Source organism: Periplaneta americana, chromosome 5, assembly GCF_040183065.1.
Source record: "Periplaneta americana isolate PAMFEO1 chromosome 5, P.americana_PAMFEO1_priV1, whole genome shotgun sequence".
In the NCBI taxonomy this organism is placed as follows: Eukaryota; Metazoa; Arthropoda; class Insecta; order Blattodea; family Blattidae; genus Periplaneta; species Periplaneta americana.
In genome coordinates this window covers 138,650,522-138,670,332 of record NC_091121.1, presented here as the reverse complement: position 1 = coordinate 138,670,332, position 19,811 = coordinate 138,650,522, and the positions used below count along the sequence as shown (strand labels likewise).

The 19,811-nt window shown below is 30.6% G+C and overlaps 1 protein-coding gene across 2 annotated transcripts in view; it reads left to right on the top strand.

Moving 5' to 3' along the window:
• The window catches only part of LOC138700204 (limbic system-associated membrane protein-like), a 1,013,135-nt gene extending 998,534 nt beyond the window's left edge, over window positions 1-14,601 (top strand). For both annotated transcript variants that reach the window (XM_069826646.1, XM_069826645.1), the window contains 2 exons: window positions 4,507-4,624; window positions 9,416-14,601. In XM_069826646.1, the coding sequence (XP_069682747.1) occupies window positions 4,507-4,616 (110 nt within the window). In that variant the 3' untranslated portion in view covers window positions 4,617-4,624; window positions 9,416-14,601. The remainder of the gene's footprint in view (window positions 1-4,506; window positions 4,625-9,415) is intronic.
• The last annotated feature ends 5,210 nt before the right edge of the window (window positions 14,602-19,811 follow it).

Here is a 19,811-nt window from a genome sequence, read left to right as displayed (position 1 = left end):
TCTTAAATGTTTTTGTAGCAATGCAAAAATACTCATAATACTCCATCGGGTATTAATTAAATATAAAATATAGTATAATATAAACGTAATTTATACATCTTTTATGTCAAAATATATTAATTTATGAAATAACGTAGAAATATTTTGGTTTAGATGAGAAGAATCTTACATATATTAAAAACGCAAATATAATTCTTTGTTTCTTAATTTCATGAAAAAATATATTAATTCATTGTACACTGTGCCCTTCTTAGAGGGATCGAGAAATAAGTGCTAATTTAAAGTATTGTGGGCATCATTGTGGACCCCACGATACGTTTTGAAGTAGGATGTCATCAGTCAGCCGAGGTCCACCATGAGAAGAAATCGATCTATGAGTCTACAGTCACTATTTCAAGCTGAAATATACCTTAAATCACGTTGATGTATTCGGCTTCCTCATAGATGCTCGAGGGACTATACCAGCTTTTTTCGAAGAATTTCGACGGCAGTTTGCTGTACCAACATCTCTGAGGAAAGACATTATAATAATTATGTTAAAAAAATCCTGTCAAATCCTGATTAATCACATGGTGCCACATTAATAGCAATTGTAATTAGCAATGTATAATAAAGAAATATTCTTCTTAGAGGAGGAAAAGCTTAGAGGATGGAGTCATTATTTCTTAATAACAAATTAAGAAAAAATTATTATGATTTGTTTTAATTATAGAACTTTATGTGTGTGAAATTTGGCACTATTGCAATAATTGTTATATTACTGTAGGCCTATATATTAATGTTATTAATATTATTTCTTAATTTTTGTGAACAGTGCATTTCTGTTCAGAATAATTTACATGGAAATCTCAGAGGATATGTGATTTTATTAGATGAAGTATGTAAATACGTACACTGAATATCCAAAATGACTTAAAATAATACTACGAAGCAATAAAATTGGTTTTTAATAAGTCGCAAATACACGAAAAAGTATTTCTGTTTTATTTATTGAGTCTCCACTGTCCTATTTATTGTTTTTAGCCTTAAAGCAATACTTTAATAAATCGCAAGCTAAGAAACAAAACCACGTATCGCAATTTTAAAATATGATTTTTTTTTTTGCTTAATCGAAAGAAAATCTCGTAACTCATCCGTGAAAAGTGTGAAAACAACTGTTTTTGTTTCTGATTTAAAAGTTAAATTTGGTCAATTATGTTTAAAAAAATATAAAAATGAAGTCGCACACAGATTTTGTTCCTCCTGTAAAGTTTGATTTTCGTGAGATACGAGGTTTTCATTCTTAGCCGATGAAATAGTTTTTAATGAAGAAAGAACTAAAATTATTTTGTAAGAACTTTTGCTTTTTCATACCATAAATAATTTAAACCATGAAATGAGTTGCGATATCAAAAACAAACTAAATAAATGGAACAAAATTTATACAATGAAGTTACATTCTTCTTTTTATTGTAATTACACCAAATTACCAGGCAATAAAGCAAGACATTTCTTACTCAATAGACTGTGCCATTCACGTATTACAATTTTTATTATCACAAATTTAAAGATTTTTTAAAAAATTATTTTTATTTAATATAGATTAAAATCTATATGTCACTAAGATCAATTATATTCTCTGAAAATAATGTACAGTAATGATAATCAGCATTGATGATTCACATAATTATTTTGGTCCTGCGAAAATATTATGTTTCAAAATTAATACTAGAACTCATATCATATAGCTCTTTGATTTAATAAAGCTACTGACAACGAAAAATTTGTGAAATATCGGAAGTGCACCAGAAATGTATATTTTTTTCTATGTGTTAAGAGTACTTTCGAATGGAACACGACTTACAAATAATTGTGACTTGAATTGTGATAATGTTTACACCTCTTTGAATTTTATTTTATACCGTATGCAAATCAATATGTATGAATTTATAAAATATTTTATCTGCACTTTCCTACCAATGAATATGAATAAATGAAATATATATATTTTTCATTGAAGAGCTGTTGATGTTACACATTCTGTTATGTTTCTTCAGGCAAACCATCTCTGTTTATTTCTCCACCCTTCTGAATATGCATGGCTGCAGCTAAATAGAATGGGGCTGATTCGTGGAATATTAAATTTATTGAATATATTTTTGAAATAGGAGTACATAAAATGAACAATAACACATACATACCTTTGGGCGATAATGCAAATGTTTTCAGTGGTTTTCAGATATCCATCATTGACTTAAAAATATTATATAACACTTCAGTTAATTTAAAGTGTTTCAACGAAATGTGGAAGATGTGTGAAATATCTTTCACCATTTTAATATGTAATATTCTGATTTTATACTGTGTACTAAAGTAGAAAAAGAACTGTATATGGTGGTATAATTAATTGTGATCTGATATAACTTAATGTGAGAAATATTCATTTGTAACGTACGCAAAACTTGAGTGATAGAAATTTAACTTTTACTGATAAATATATACAAATCTTTCATTTTAAAACTTCTTAGTCTAAATAACTATAGGCCTCTAATTTGAATTGAATATAATTAAATAAAAACACATCAATTTACATATTCAGGGAGAAGTTTAAAACCAGTGATAATTACATTTTAGGTTTTATTCACTCGCCACAACCACCCTAGTTTGAAATTTCAAATGACACTCCTATCTTGGGACACTTAAATTTGTAAGGCTATTTAATTAGAGGGTTTTTATGAAAAAAGAACCATAGTCCAAAAATGCATATTTGAGATATTAAGCATATGATGAGCTTAATGTAGCGGCCATCTACTGAAATGGTTGTTAGAAAAAATATGTCTGTGTTATAGGAATGGAAATTTTCAGTGGTTTTCATAAAACAACCCTAATCCAAATACTTTTTTTTGTGAAAACAGTCATTATGCAGTCAGAACGATGGTAGCATTTGCAGATATCCCATTCACATCATCTTGAAACATTTATCCATAGAATTTTAAACTGTAGTAGATTGGCAGTACTGCTTTCTACATACAGGGCAAAAGTCACCTCGGAGAAAAATACTTTGAATTGTTGTATTAGTTATGGAGTCAGATGCAGAACTAACACCATGGAAGAAGCGTAAGCAACGAAAGGAGAAGAAACAGGATATAATAAGGAAAAAGAAGATGAAAGGAGAGGTGCAATTCAGTCATAACAGAGTATTTTTTTCTTAAAACAACCTTTGTCCACAGTTACCTCAATTGACACATTTATTCTATGACTCAATTTAAGTTATAAATTTACTTCAGTTTTCCCAAATTTCTGCAATACCTTAGGAAATTGTTTTATATGAAACATTTCGTTTCTAGTTTTGTTCTTTATATGATCAGAAATTTGTTCGAACAAATGTAACTGCGTTCTGCAAAGGAATTTTACAATGTTACATTTCTTAGGATCAAATTTCTTCACATTTAAAGGACACAACTAAAAATTCTTTTAATTATTTATTATCTTAAATAACTTATACTGAGTATATCGGAAATTAACTGGATGGCTTTCTCAAAATACGCTATAAAATGTTTCATATTTAAAACAGTTTTTATCTCGGAAAGGAAGTAAAAAGGAGCAAAATTATATTAAACTTTTTGTTTGAAATATCTCAAAGAATAACCCCCTGAAATTAATTACATTACTTAGGATTCACTCTGTATATCCTCACGGTTCTAGCTGTTAGCTTATTTCATTTAGTCCTTTCTGCGTGGCAATCTGAAACTAATTATTAGGAGAAACTCCAAGAGCTCTCTTTTATATAAATATAGCCAATTTGAAACAGAAGTTGTAAGCGAAGTCACTTAAAAACTTCATGTAAATGGCGTTAAAATATTTAATTACGAGTGATAGTTGCTGCATAAATATAAATGATTGATATTATTCACCAATTTATGCACTGTTATCTTTATCGAGCTTCTGAAGAGTCGGGAAAATTATTTCACAACAGGCGATTGCATAATCAAAAACATTCATTACATTCCATTAGCAATGATTATTCAGTAATTTCGAAGAGAAATAAAATCTTGGTATATCATACTATAACCACATATTTAAATACATGAAATTAATTTAGTATTGATATGAAAAACACTTGTGTTAACCAGCCTAAATATTTTAATGAATTTGCATATTAAACGTATAAATAAATAGAAATACAATATTTTATTTTTGTCATAAATAAGGTAATGCTACAAAGTTGGTAACAACGATAGCAGATCCTAAAGATATAATGTCTGTATATAATAATCATATTTACAAGCCCGTTGTGTAATATATAACTCTGAAGATTGTAACTTTTTTTTTTTTTTTTTTTTTTTTTGCAATTAATCGAATTTGGTAAATATTTATGCTTTATATATTTTTACTAGTCATTTATTTGTGAATTGAAATTTAAATGAACATAACTATAAATAAATATTACATATATGTTATGCTAGTTATTGTACCAGATGCGATATGATTATGTTATATTGATAAATTTTATTTTGTTTCCGACAGAACCTGAAGTACGAGATTTAGGCATGACAGCTTACAACAGCATGGCGTCCTCGATGTGCACTGTAGTGCCACTTTTGTTTGGAGCACTGCTAGCAGTCACGTGGTCCTAGATGCTGAGGTAATCATTATGTATCTTATATTTAATTCAGTTTAAAAAGTTGTAGAGAACAAATTTAAAATGTGTTAAGCAAAATTAATTTAAAGAACTAATCCGTCTATAGGTGCATAAATTTACTGTCCTGCAGATCTTATGTAGACGTACATGTTGGTTCCATTACCTGTCGACAAGGATAACTAGGGGAATACAGGAAGAACAAGATGAACAAAAGGAAAGCAAGAGGACAAGAAGAACAAAAGGAAAGCAAGAGGGCGGCAAGAAGAATAATGGGACGATAAGGAGAACAGGAGGAATATAAGGAGCAAACGGACAGACAAGGAAAACAAGGGGAATACAAGGAAAACTAGTGGAAGACAAAGAGACCTAGAAAGAGAGTGTTTGAGCATTCTAGTAATATTTCCACCTCTCTGTAGGTTTTCAGTGTTATTCATATACAAGGTGAATCAGGAGGAAAGGTACATAGTGTAAGGGATGATAATATTGGTGATTCTGAACAAAAAAGTTTATATGAACATATATCCTGTGCTAAACAGTATCTGACATACAGCTGTTTGAAAATCACGAGCGTCAGTCTCATGTCCTTCATCAGCACTCACATGCGGACGCAACCAAAACAACATTAAGCTGTAGAGGTTCAATGAATCATATCCTGGGCGTTGGATCGGTCGCGGTGGAGTCTTCTCTTGGCCACCGAGGTCACCCGACCTTACTCTATTGGATTGCTGTGTGTGTGGGTTGGCTTAAGAACGAAGTCTAAAAGCACAAAGTGGAAACAAGGGAGGAACTTGTCGCTCGCATTTTACATGATTGTGCTCAAGTAAAGGAATGTCCGAATCAGCTCAGATCAGCAACACAGTAGCTGTCTAGAAGAGCTGCAAAGTGCATTGAAGTTGTCGATTGACTTTTTGAACATGTTCTGTTAAGAAATGTACACAATTAAACAGAACGTAAGGTAACAATGTTTTAATTTACTATCACGTGCACTTTCCTCGTTCCTCATTGTTAGGATTAGTTTTCTCTGAATTCATAAAGAACAGGTATGTTCATATAAACTTTTGTGTTCAGAATCGCCAATATTATCACCCGTCAAAACATGTACCTTTCCTCCTGGCTCACTCTGTATGTCTCCAACTGTTTTATGTTTCCAGCGGAAGCGAGGCCATTTTGTTTTATTATTAGAGTTGCTATGGCGTGCCTAGAATGGAGGTCTGATCAATTTGTTCACTATTGTTACACATACATTGATTTGGGGACTATATGTATCTACAAGAAGCTCGTCGACGGCTATAGATTAAACACGAAAGTAATCTTGTTCAATTATTAATTATGGGTTATTTATAATCCCCTTACAGATAAAAAGGGGAACCTAAGGAGAAAAAAAGGAATAATCTACAATGAGAAAACTTTGACGACAAGATGAATCAAAAGAGAACAAATGGAATAAAGAGAACAAGGGATGACAAGAAGAAAAAGGGAGATATGACAAATACGGAAAAACAAGGAAAACAAGGGGAATACAAGAGAAAAGGGGATGACGAAGAGTATAAGGGGAAAACATGGAGGAAAGGGAGAAGACGAAAAGAAGGGGGACACAAGGAGAAGAAGGTGAAGAGAAAGAGTCGATGGGGAATGCAGGGTGGGAACGGAATTATATGGAGAACAAGGGAAATATAAGAAGATAACGGGGATACAAACAGGTGAAGAAGAATGCAAGGAGAACAAGGGGACGGGAAAGAGAAGAGAAGGGGACGAAAAAGACAATAGGAGAAATACAAGGAGAACAAATGGACGACAAAGAGAACAAAAGTAATATAAGAATAACAAACAAAAACTATTCATGTGATCATAATGAAACTTATAATGCAAGAATAGGCCTACTTATAGTAAGGGGATGATGTATACAAAATATACGACCCATAATATAATATACACAAATAATATTACCATTAAATATCCTTGTACTATATTTGTGCTTATCCATTCTTATCTCGATCTTACATTATACTACTGATCTATACAACTTTGTTTTCGTCTATGTGGGAGCACATTATTCATGGTTTATTTAACTGAGCCTTTTCAACGTTCTAATTAAGTTTTCGGTGTATACATTGTTCTCATGTAGCATTACAGTTTAAGAATAATGAAAGTTAGCGTTTTTAGTGATCTAGTGATATCGGTATTTGTGACTGAATGTAAACATTATAGGTATATTCTGCTTCTTCTTCGAAAGCTTATAACAATGTTATTTTGGTTTTGTGCTCTTACAGTTATTGGTTTTTAATTGAAGACCTGAATTGACAAAAGTCGCAAGTCCGAAATTTAGCAAATTTGACTTTTTATCTCACATGTTATGTTTTTCATATGGTGGTATCCTGTAAAAAAGAATATCCCAATTCCGATTCTAAGTCTGTGTTTTTTAATCATACAAATATTTATAATATCAACACTTCTATATTGCAAGCCTATGTAGTTTTCTTGCTGTCCTGAACAATTCACGTCAATGGACTTGGGATGTTTGTCAATTCAGGGTTTCAATTGTTTAGGGATACTGGGTAGTGCTGTTAACAGTATTTTCGCGTATAAATATGAATGTATAAAATATTTTTTCCTCTGTTTCTGTCAAATACAGATTAATTCCTTTGCCAGGTGCGATAAACAAATGTTATTGAGTTGTGAATTGATCACAGAAAAAAAAATATATAATTGTTTTAATATAGGCATGGCAGAAAGAAAAGTCTTTTGAAAAAAAAACGTGCTATTGTCAACAGTCAGGAGCGCCTATTACAAAATGTTTTAATCTCACACTTTTCAAACTTCTCCCCCATGTCAAAAACATATTATCTGAGAAAAAGAGTGAAATAAAAATACAGCTTCTACCAAACGTAAGGACAGCTCTCCATAAGCGATGTTTCATTCCTGAATTTATACTTATGTGAAACCCCCTGATCTTTATACAGGGAACAAATGCTTGTGACAAAATCAAGGTTTTACTTTGAACTCAATCTCTCTATCTTTCAAACTGTGGATTACATAATTTTTCTGCTATCACAGTTTTTTGAAGAATTACATTTTTTGTAAGAAGAAAATTAATTACTCAAGATTGAGTGTATTTAAAGTTTTGAATTTTGGGATAGAGTTAAACATATCTGATGAACAAGAGGAATCAAAAGAGAACGAATGGAATATCACTCTTTATTTAAAAAATTCGTGACAGCTCGTTCACGCATTTTAATTTTGATTTTTTTCTTTCTTTTGTTTAGGAAAAATTGTGAGTTTATAAAATTCTCTTGAGTTTGAAATTCGCGGCAAATTGATCAGGGACTGCCACTGCCATTTACATCATAACATTGCGAGTTGGCAAAAATTTGTCAATCAGGTTAATCCCTCCATTTTTAGTAAACAGTTGTGGAGTTTGTTACAAGTGTGGAAAGGTTAGATTTATTCCTTGGAAAAAAGCGAAAATAGGTCGGAATTCAGTATTATGGACATGAAGTGACAGATTTTATTGTAATGTAGTAGAAATGACTTGAGATAATATCTAACTCTATCCCAAAATTCATTAATGCAAGTACATTTATTCAGAGTAAAAATTAATGTTTTCCTACAAAAAATTTAATTTTTCATAACAAAAAAAATGTGATATAATCCACAGTTTCAAATATAAAGAGATTGGGCGTGCACTAGAAAAAAATAATTTTTCATATGCATTTGGTCCCTGTATAAAAGTCAGGGTGTTTCACATAATTCTAACGACAGGAGAGAAATATCTATTTTGAATAGGTGCACTTAAACGTTTGATAGAAACTGTAATACTTTTCAATTACACAAGCACAATGTGGCAAATCCCCATATATTTATTTCGTCCTATAAAAATTTGACTCTCCACATTTTCATTGTTTGAATTAAATATTTTAAAATAATAGTCCATTCATTTTTGAAGAATTTACATTAGAATACAACATTTCAGTCCTTTATGTTAAATAGTTTCTAAATAAATGGTTCCTGAATTTAGAATAATAAAAATATATATATATATTTTTTTCTCAATATTCTTCATCTCTGTCATTCCTGTATTAAAACAATGAAAGGTAATTTATTTCTGTGACCAGCTCACAACTCACCATTATTTTTTTATCATACGGTGTAAAGGACATTAACCTGTATTGGATAGAAACCCAGGAAACAAATATTTTATATATTCATATTTATACGCTAATTTCTGTAAACAGCACTGCCCAGTATCCTTAATATTCTCTTGCTAGTAAATGTTCTTCTAGATAAAATTTTCTTAACTTTGTTCTTACTTTTTATAAGCTTACACGTCCTAATTAGTTATGTAAGAGCAGGAAATCATAAAATATTACATATTTGAGGAGCTCACAACCGAGTGGACCAAGTTCACCAGTGGTCAGTTTGTAGATTAATACAATCTCGGATGAAGAAAACTTATATTTATTCATTGCCATAACAAACCAAGTCCATAACTCATTTGTTACTCCACAGAAGGCAGCATTTCCTATGGAAGGTGAAGGTTGCTAAGCGTGAGCCAGGAACTTTAAGACTCAATTTCTCAAAGTTATTCCAGTAGGACTTGGTCCACTCTGGTTGTGAACCCTTCATTTAATACGCATTTAGACTACTATAATCAATAGCACTCTCTATCTTTAATGTAGTGTTTATAGCTTTTTTCTCATTGTGTCCCATAATGATAAGATTAGAAGTCATACCGATGACAATTATATTATTTTGCAGACGAGCTATAGTAAAGCACTGACTTGTTTTTCTTTCCAGAGTCCATCAGGATTAGCAGTGATGGAATTGAATACGCCAGAAGAGAATGACTGACACTTGAAGTTGAATGGAGACAACAGCCAACTCTGATGTCATAATACTGTAGATAAAGAGAATTCTTTTGTAAGCAGTTTAAGACAGTGACTGATTAGTTGGTGTTTGTGCGTGCGTGCCATAAACAGTGTTCCCATCTTGAACAACCTCAACGTATTTTTAAATACATAAAATGAAATTTCATATTAAGTAGAAAGATATTATCAGAGAAGCCTTTTTCTTGTGTGCAAAACAATGAAACAGTGGTAATTATGACAATCTCTTCTGTAACTGTGACGTCAAGATTGCAGGGATGATGTCATTTTTAAATCCCGTGTTTTTTTAATAACATACGGAATGTGATTCTAAATACTGGTATCTGTCTGATAAGTATAGAAGTGTTGTGAACTCATATATCTGTGAGCAGTTATTCCCATTTTCTTTGTCACCAACAGTCTTGGGACGATTTCTACAGCCATTTGTATGTTTGTGCGAAAAATGTAGTTTACGATGATATTATGTGAATTCGTTACTTGATTTGGACGGTAAAGAGAACAAAAATATTGAACATTGCTGCAGAAAGCAGGGTTAATAAAATAATTAAACGAGACACATTAGTTCGGAAACATCCAAGTCCATGGGGCCAAATGTAATTATGTATTCTTTTTTATTAATTGGTGAAGCATTTATCTTAGATGTTATTAAAATTATTTTGTGCGTTTATATTATATCTTCAAGGTATAGTTAATATTTTTACTTTGTTTGAGATGGATGACTATAGAGCGATTGGAAGCACTAGAAATCCTGCAAGACTAAATTAATTTTTACTTACATTCTTATATTCTGCAGAAATTAAATTTGGCTTCATTGTCCTTATGTTAGCTTACTTAATTCTCACTTCAGTTAAAATAATTAATTAAACTATTTAAAATAGTTATGATATTATTAAAATGATGAAATGGCTGCGAGAATCTAAAATCTTCTCACAAGTTTCAAAATTAAATAAAATTGAAGAATTTATGTAGAGTATTATATTTATTTCTAGAAACAATTTTATTATCATGAAAAACTTGCTTTCTACAATTTGTATTAACACATTTATTACATCCATTTCTTAAATTATGTTTAAAAAAACTGAAGAGAATTCATCAAGTGTGTAAATCAGAGTCTTAGATAATAAAATTTATGAAACTCGAAATATAGTTGATAGAGCTTTGTGTTTTATGTTTTGTAATGGGTGTATACATAATTTCTATCTATTAATTCTCTAAAAGTGAATGAAAAAGGCAAAGGAAGTTCTACTCTTAGGTTGTAGTTTAGAAAGTCACATTTTAATACACCACTTCCCTTTTCAAAATTTAACTCAGTTGCTATGTGTGAGAGTTCAATATAAACAGTGTAAAAGAACATATTAAAATCAATAACTAATGTATAAAACTACATTATTTTTCTCTTTTACTGATTAATATTGTATAATATTTTATTTGTTGCTATTGATTCCTGTCTGTGATTAAATTTTTAGTAAAATTATCAGATAATATTATTTTATTCGCTTTTACAAACTGAGACATGAATTTGGTTTTATGATACATACATCACAAACAAAATTTTTAGCTATGCATTGAATTTTTCATGCTTAAGCAAGCATTTTATCAACTCCTTTATTCCTTACTGATATTATTTCTATAATTTATATCATTAAAGAAACTCAAAATACGACATTTATCATAGAGTGCTTGAGTGTAAATTGAAGTGAGACCCAGAATGGTTAAGTTACATATTTTTTATTAATAAATTGTTTCTGTTATAGGAATGTTTACTGTTTAGAGAATTTCAACATCAAAGTGAATTGCAATTAACAATATCAAAAGTAATACATAAATGAGAGATATTGTAAATATATGTTTAACATAATCTCTGCGTGTTTTTGAGTAAAAGTGCTTATTAGGCTGAAGAAATTAAATGATTGATTTATTCAAATTAGTAATGTCATATAGGTGTCTAAATACAATTCGAAAAAAGTTTAACTGCTTAAGTATTGTTATGCTTAACCATTCTGGATCAGTGGATGTATTAAAATATTATACTTTACTTGGTTATCTCTAAATTCTTCGTTCAGTATGTGAAGTCATTTCATTAAATCAAAATGTATTGCCGAACAATCACTCGTTAGAAAGCATTTTCCATCCATCGCAGATATAACTTCCACATCAAGGCAGGCTAGTAAGTGGCGATTAAAAGTAGACCTAAGTCTGCTGTGAAGTTAGAAATTTTCTAGTCAGAAGTGATGAAACTTATTAATGAATTATGTGTTGAATATGAAATAGCTCTCAAAATGAAAATGGAAGTTTTAATCGAGCAATAATATTGTTTCTTTGTGGTATTAATTTACGAAATTAAGTAGTGTTACATAAAATCTTAGAAACTTTCTATTGTTTGCTAGCGTCTCTCAGGTTTAGAACAAATTCCTTTTGAATGAATACATTGACTTATTAGAAAAAAAAATTGAAATGAATGTTTCATTGACTGTGGACTATGTGAACTTAAAGTAATGGATACTCCCTCAAAGGACTAAACATTTATGGATATTCTAATGTGATAATATATTCAGATCATCTTCCGACGATAATGTGCGAGTTTTTAAATATCTGAGTGTGATTTAACACAAATCATTAGTATTATTTTGGCCATACTAATGATTCCCTTTTATTTTGTTATGTTCATGGTCTAGAATTGCGTATATATCGATTTTATTATGACTTTTTTTTTACACATTTTCAACCAAATATACGTAAGTTTATGTATACATATGAAAAATATATTGGTAATTGCAGTTCAATTTATTATTTTTAAGCCTTCAATAATTTTATATTTAGAATATTTTGCTATATTCTAATTTCACATAGAAGTGTAAAAGAAAACAAAATGCCCACAAAATAAATCGTTTTATGAAATCGGTTTATGTTCTTTTAAGGAACTGTAAGGACATAATTTAAAAAGGACAATTTTTTAAATATAATTTTTCTGCTTATGTTTGAGGCAAGACAATTTTAAATAAGTGTAACTAATAAAATGAGGAATTATTTTGAACTTTTGGTCTATAATCAACAAGGATATGATAACAGCAATAAGTTTATTAGTGACACGTATTTTTTCATTTACATTACCTTGAACTTCCAATCTGCTTCTAAAATACATTTACATTTTTCATGTAATTGTCTTAAATCAGGTGATTGGAACCCGATTCATCTTCGCCACTTCCTTTCCTCCCCTATCATCCTTTCATCATCCTGTTACTTCTTCTGGTTTTCAGAATTTTACGACTTCTATATTACGTCTACTATTAAACCTAATTCCTTCAAGATATAAACTAGATGTACGTACACATGAGGTAATTGGACTGAATATTTATACATTACTATTATAATTAATAGGTGAAAACGTATCTTTTTTGTATGGAAATGTTTATAATATAGCAATTAAAACATAGGTCTACATATTACAAGATACGATAATATGTTTGTATTTGAATTATTTTGTGGACATTATGTTTGTATTTAATAAGTACAATGGAAGTTGTCCCCAGAAATATGGATATTTTTATCACTTTTTAGCTCTACCTTTTCATATACACTGCTAAGTATTCTACATGTAAATTTAATAAAAGAAGATACCATATAGCTAATATTATGTAAACTAGACTACATAAGAACTGTGAATTTGATTTTTGTTTGTTATTTGTACGTAAATAACTAAAGTAAGAAAATGTTGTGACTGTTGTAACATGTGTCTACCTGATGACCTTCATTCAGAAATGTGTTGCCATAACAAACAGTGGATATTCAGCCGAACTTTGGATGCAAAGAGGTTTCAAAATTATATGCAAATGAACCGTACACTTTCAATAGTTAAAATCGAGAGTCAAATAAATCAAGGTAACAATGGACGATGAGAACGTTATATTCCATAATAAGTATGGTTGTAATAAAATGAAAAAATGGAATACTGTATCTCATTTATATAATATCAGCATTTCCATTGTAAAACATCACAGCTGTAGAAAAATGACAGACATTGAAACTAACAGTTAAAGGAAATACAATGTTCTACCCACACCAAAGCTTTTTGATGTTACCAAGTTTTTTGAGTGACGGACTCCCAGGATGATCCGGTCTTGCTGAGTCGTTGAATCTGAATTATGTGTGAGTGGTTGTATGTATCTGACACCTTTGTTCTTCATATAATTTACCTGCTACATTAAATTTATTTTTATAATCCATATGCGTAATTCTCACTATGAAATGGCCATGAATTGTTTGTTACTGTCACTTGCACCTATTTATATATTATATTCAGTGTATATTTCACACAGACATATTTATATGTGTGGTAGTGAGTATTCAATAAACACATTACAAGAAACTCATTTTATATGCAATTAATGTTATTTATAGCATAGTTTTATGTTTATGAGGAAGGATATTTCCAAATACAAATATGAATTAATTTGTTCAAAATCATATATGTCTATTATTTTAACCTAAGTATCAGAGTGCTGCATTGGAGTTAAATCGCTCGCTTGAACTCGCTCGAGTATCGCAACTTCGAGTGAGATACGATCGGTCGTGATACGCTCGTAATAAATAGAAACACAGTACAAGGTCATCTCACCGACATGTCTTATCTTGTATGGAAGGCGACAGATAAGATACACATGTGTTTTGCTCACACGGTAAAAATAAGGCTTTATTTTCTTCGTTTATGACAAACGTTTAATGGAACGTCAATGGAACGTACTAAAAGAGGAACATGAAGTTATAAATAAAATAGTATGAAGAACATCGATATACAGTTATTATTGCTAATTAATAATTATTCAATATTTGATTTACCACATATATAATATGATAGTGTATATGTATATAAGTGTTCCGCCTATATACTGCGACAATGTAGAAACGTTTTACAAAATATTATTGATATAGCAGTGGATTAATAACAATATTAGTACAGAGATAACGTCACAGAAAATATAATAAAACGAATAATCATGCTGCACAACTGTTACAGACGCAAAGATTGATACACTAATTATTAGAGATTATTATTATTATTATTATTATTATTATTATTATTATTATTATTATTATTATTATTATTATAAAACTTGATACAGTTCTTGCATTATCGTGATTGTGTTCTCCGTTTATAATAATTACATTTACATCCAATAACATCTCTCAGATGTGGCAAAAACAAAATCACTCCTGTGCGGAAAAAAAAAAAAAACATTTACCTACAACATTTATATTACATTTTAAAACAAGTTTTGTAGTTGTACTATGGAGAGATTAGTTAAACACTGCAAAGTTTCGAAATGATAAACATCTATGATGTTACAACACAGTTCATCACTGTAACAAGAACGAATGTCTAACGCTCGAGAATTTATCGCTCGTGACAATTTTACCCATCGTGCATGTGCGCTACCTATCGGATTATGCTATGAACTACTTGGCGCTCGAGCGAAAACGTCCGATGCAGACCTCTGCTAGGTATACTTATTGAAAAATAATTTCGATTTATGATTATAAGCGTATAAAATATACCTAATGTTAATTAGCCATGTCACTTTTAGAGATAAGCAACTTTACTTCGAGGATATTTGTGAATATATCCATTAGTACCTCTAAAGCTATTTTTATATGACCTAAATTATTTGAAAATGAAAGTGTCAGATATTTTGAGAGAAGTTACATGCGGATTGATAAATATATATATGTGCTTCTAATGTGTGCGCTCACCACCTTGCATTTGTATACTAAATGTGCAGCAAACTTCAAATCTTTTAAATGGAATTGAGAAGCCATGTGAATATAAATATGTTTATATTGTATTTAATGTTCTGCGTTTTATTTAAACTAACCTCCTTCATTATCCTAATCAATGTATCTTTCTATTCATGTTCACATCGATGTAGTGTGTATGTTTAACCTGCACGCAGTTTAAACAAATTACCCACATACTTTTAAATTATTAAACATTACATAGTTCGGTTATATTCAGAGTTTAGTCACAAAAATATTGCATTAAGGCTATGGCTCGGTAAAAATAACGAAAAAAAAAACACATTAAAAATGTAAATTTTGTTTTTAACTTTAAAAATAAAATAATGTTGTTCTTTTGTATATACCTTATTTTGGCCCTATGACAATTTAAAGCCCCTCAGGACGAATTTAAAAGGACCAGAGCGATAATATATATCATATATATATATGCCGTACTTTGACACTCGTTTTCTCGACTTTCAAATTTTCAACATTTTGTAACATTCAAAATGCTCTAATGAATGAAGTTTTTCTCCAGTCTCAGTGAAATTTTGCATAGACGTCCACAAAAGCATTTGAAATAAACTGACACATGCGTTTTCTTTTGATATTGAGAGTATTAAAATTACCATGTGATGAGGATGTGATAATTAAAAAAAAACTGGAAAATTAAAAGAGTAAATATATTTTCCACCAAAAATAATTAGAAGAATATGAAATCACGTGTCATATATCACATAAATCTATAAGGAATAAATTAAATATAAATTTAAAGAAATATTATGTTAACTTTAAAAATTGGAACGATTATAATTCAGTATTAAAAAGAAAATAAAAAACTAATTCTAAGTAAACTGATTGGAATATAAAAGTGAAAATTTGTGTATTGCATGTCCACATTGAAAGAAGTATTGGTAAAAGGTTCAGACTAATTGGTATAAAATTGTAAAAGTTAGAATTTTCACCGAACCATAACCTTAAATTTTGTAGCAAAAAAAAAAAAAAAAGAAGAAGAAGAAGAAGAAGAAATTATTGCAAATAGCATTTATACAAGGTAGGCTATATGTGAGGATAAGTACAGTATCACAGAAATCTCGAGAATGTACACTGGAAGGAAGAGAATATTTATGACGGGTAATCGGGAGATGTCGATAGTTAAAAATCTGAATTTAATGATGATAACAACGAAGATGACGTGACGATTAAGACGATAAAGAAGTTACTGTTTTATCTCTGAGGTTCGCAAATACTAAGAAGCACGTGGAGAGTACTAGAGAGGTTTAAAATTGCTAGTAGTGAATGAAATGGTTTCGTTGTTAATGCGATATTCTCTGTTGTGTTAGGAAGAGATTCTATGGCATGCTGACTTCACATTACGGGAGTCCGACGTGTGCCACGCTATCGTCATTTATAACACTTGGAGTTTACGATGTCGAAGGTATGAAAAATCGTGTCCAAGGAATCGTTATAATTAAACAATTATAAGTACATATACAAAGTGAACAATAAGTATGGAATCTTACTAATAACTTCATAAATTTTAATTAAAAAAAAAAGTTTATGCAAAAGCTGTTGGAGATAACTCATACAATATCTTGCCAGTGTTTGAAAAGAGTTATTTAGGCATATAGGGTTGACAGTAAATTTTATTCTCTTTTAAATGGTACTCTATATTAAAATTTAAACATTCCGAATCTCCATTAAATTTTACGTATGAATGTGTAGAAATGTTGTCTATTCACTCATTTCATGTCTTTTAACTACGGTATTTAATAAACTTGTTTCGTGGGCTTAAACTTGAGACAAATAAGTATGGAAAATAATGCTGAGTATGCCACAAAACTAAACTAAACACTATCACTAACAAAACTTTAACAACAAATGCACAAAATGAGAACCATTCACAGCCAAACAATGTCCTAGTGTATCACGGAAACAGTCAATCGTCTTTCTCACAGATGACTGATCTGTTCCATATCATATCAACAATGGACTATTTTCATGTTAGACTGGGACATTGTTTGAATGTGAATTGTTCTCATTTTGAGCATATTTTGTAGTTTGATTAGTGATAGTGTTTTATTTACATTTATGACCTACTCAACATGATTTTACATATACTTATTTGTCTCAACTTTGAATGAAGTCCACGAAACAAGTTTATTAAATAGTGAAAATACATGACATGAGTGAATGGGTAAAAATTTCTTAACAGTCATATGTAAAATTTAACGAATATTTGGAATATATACATTTTAATATAGGGTACCATTTAAGAAAAATAATGTTTGCTGTCACACTTTGTGTGCCCGAATAACTGACTTTTTTCGAACACTGGTATCATATTGTATTGTTTATTTCCAACAGCTTTTGTGTAAATCTTCTTTTTTTTTTTTTTGGTCTTTTTCACTTTTTCTGTGCATTTTTTTTTGAACCGATATTTGACATGTTACAAGCACTGTGTAAGATCACTTCTGAAAGCAAGGACGGAAAATTTAAGCAAAAAGAACATAGTACACCTAGTATTTACTAGAAATAAATAACATACTTCTTTCTGCCTGTAGTAGAATCCTGATAAGATGAATTTTTTTATGGAGATGCGCTATGAGCTGTCATTTCTACCACATCGGGGACAGAGTAAGATTAATGAGAAGGTGGGGGATTGCAACAGGTCAAACAAATTATTTCTAAATCGTAGACCCCTGAATCGGTTTATCTGTAAAATACCATCTTACGGAAATGTAGAAGTCTCTGAAAATACATTTTCTACATTCACACTTGGACTTCTTCCTTCTCATCTTGGGTGCTGTAAGTGATGAACATGGAAAACGTTTTAATCAAGATATTGCTTGTATGAAAAAACGATGCAGAGGAAAATAGTCTCCTAGCATGTGAGTTCAACTATTTTGGCAACTAATTATGGACGTTCGTGATGCCAGTTGTAAGCGTAGATGTTCTATAATTTTGTGTGAGGAAAATCAAGTACTTTTTTTCACACTTTTGCATGATCATGATTATCATCATCATCATAATTATCACACACACACACACACACACACACACATATATATATATATATATATATATATATATATATATATATATATATATATATATATATATATATATACATATACAGTCGTGTTCCTAGAAATCCAGTTGCAGACCTATGGAATTCTACTACTGTATTAATGTGAGTTGAGAGAAAAAAATTGATTAGAACATTAATGCGAGAGCTGTGATACAGTGTCGCGGAACTATGAGGATCCGAGTGCGCGCAAGAAGCGGCATAAGTAGCAACTGTTTTCAAGTCATCATATTTCGCAAACGAGGAAAAAGAGAAACGAACGACTATCACCACGTTTCTTAAGGAAGGAAAATTAGCTTAAATATGCATTTTCATCAAATTCAAGCACCACGATCTGGGACGGTTCCCTTATTAGAAAAGTTCGTCATATCAACAAAGTCTACTAAGGACAATTTTTTTTTCGTATTTAACAGAAAACAATGCAACAAGACAATACTTTGCAGCACTGCCATATAACCACTTTTCTTACCGATATCACGAATCATGAAATGCAAAGCTCTCGATTTATCTTTCCGAAAATTTGATAACAGTGGAATATCGTGGCAATGTCATGCCTTTCAATTTCATATTACCGGTAGGTCTACCTAAAAAGTTGAAATGTCTAACAGCGAACTAATAAAATCTACATGTATCGGTGTTATACACTTGTACCGGCTACATTCATTGTACAGTATTGGCCTGTAAACGATCAGTGACGCTGACGGCAAAATGTGAAAAAAGGAATAAATACTGTCGTTAGGGGTTACTTTGATCGATTACTAAACTCGAATTCGCGCAAAAGATATTAGAATGCGGCCAACCTTGGATCTCGTGTTGGCAGCCCTGCTTTATAAGATAGTGACGGTACTATGTAAACACTACATGTTGTAGAGAAGAAAATAAATAATTTGTGGTTTATAAAGTGAATGAAGATTTCTGATACCTGCAAAACTTTGAAGATACACAGGTGAGCAGAATTATAAATGAATGTTCAATTCTGTCTTCAAATAAAGTCGTTCTTTGACATTTAAAGTCTTGCTTGTCAATTACTTGAATGTTCTAATATATGATATGATATTATATATGATGTGATGTGATGTGATGTGATGTGATGTGATGTGATGTGATGTGATGTGATGTGATGTGATGTGATGTGATGTGATGTGATGTGATGTGATGTGATGTGACGTCACGTCACGTCAACATTTACATCCTTGTAATGTGGACCTCACAATTTTTATTCGGTGCCACAATTACATTCATTACAGTTATACCTTTTGTAGACGTTCTTATAATTAAACTTTCGACCCCTTTTATATCATTCAAAATTGACCGTTTTACGACTCTGTTCTTTATTTTCACTTAGACTATATCGAACAAACACTGATTCTAATAATACTTGTTACTAAAACGTACTACACCATTGTCCAATATGTTCGTTATTATGTCTGTTTCCTGTGTACATTTC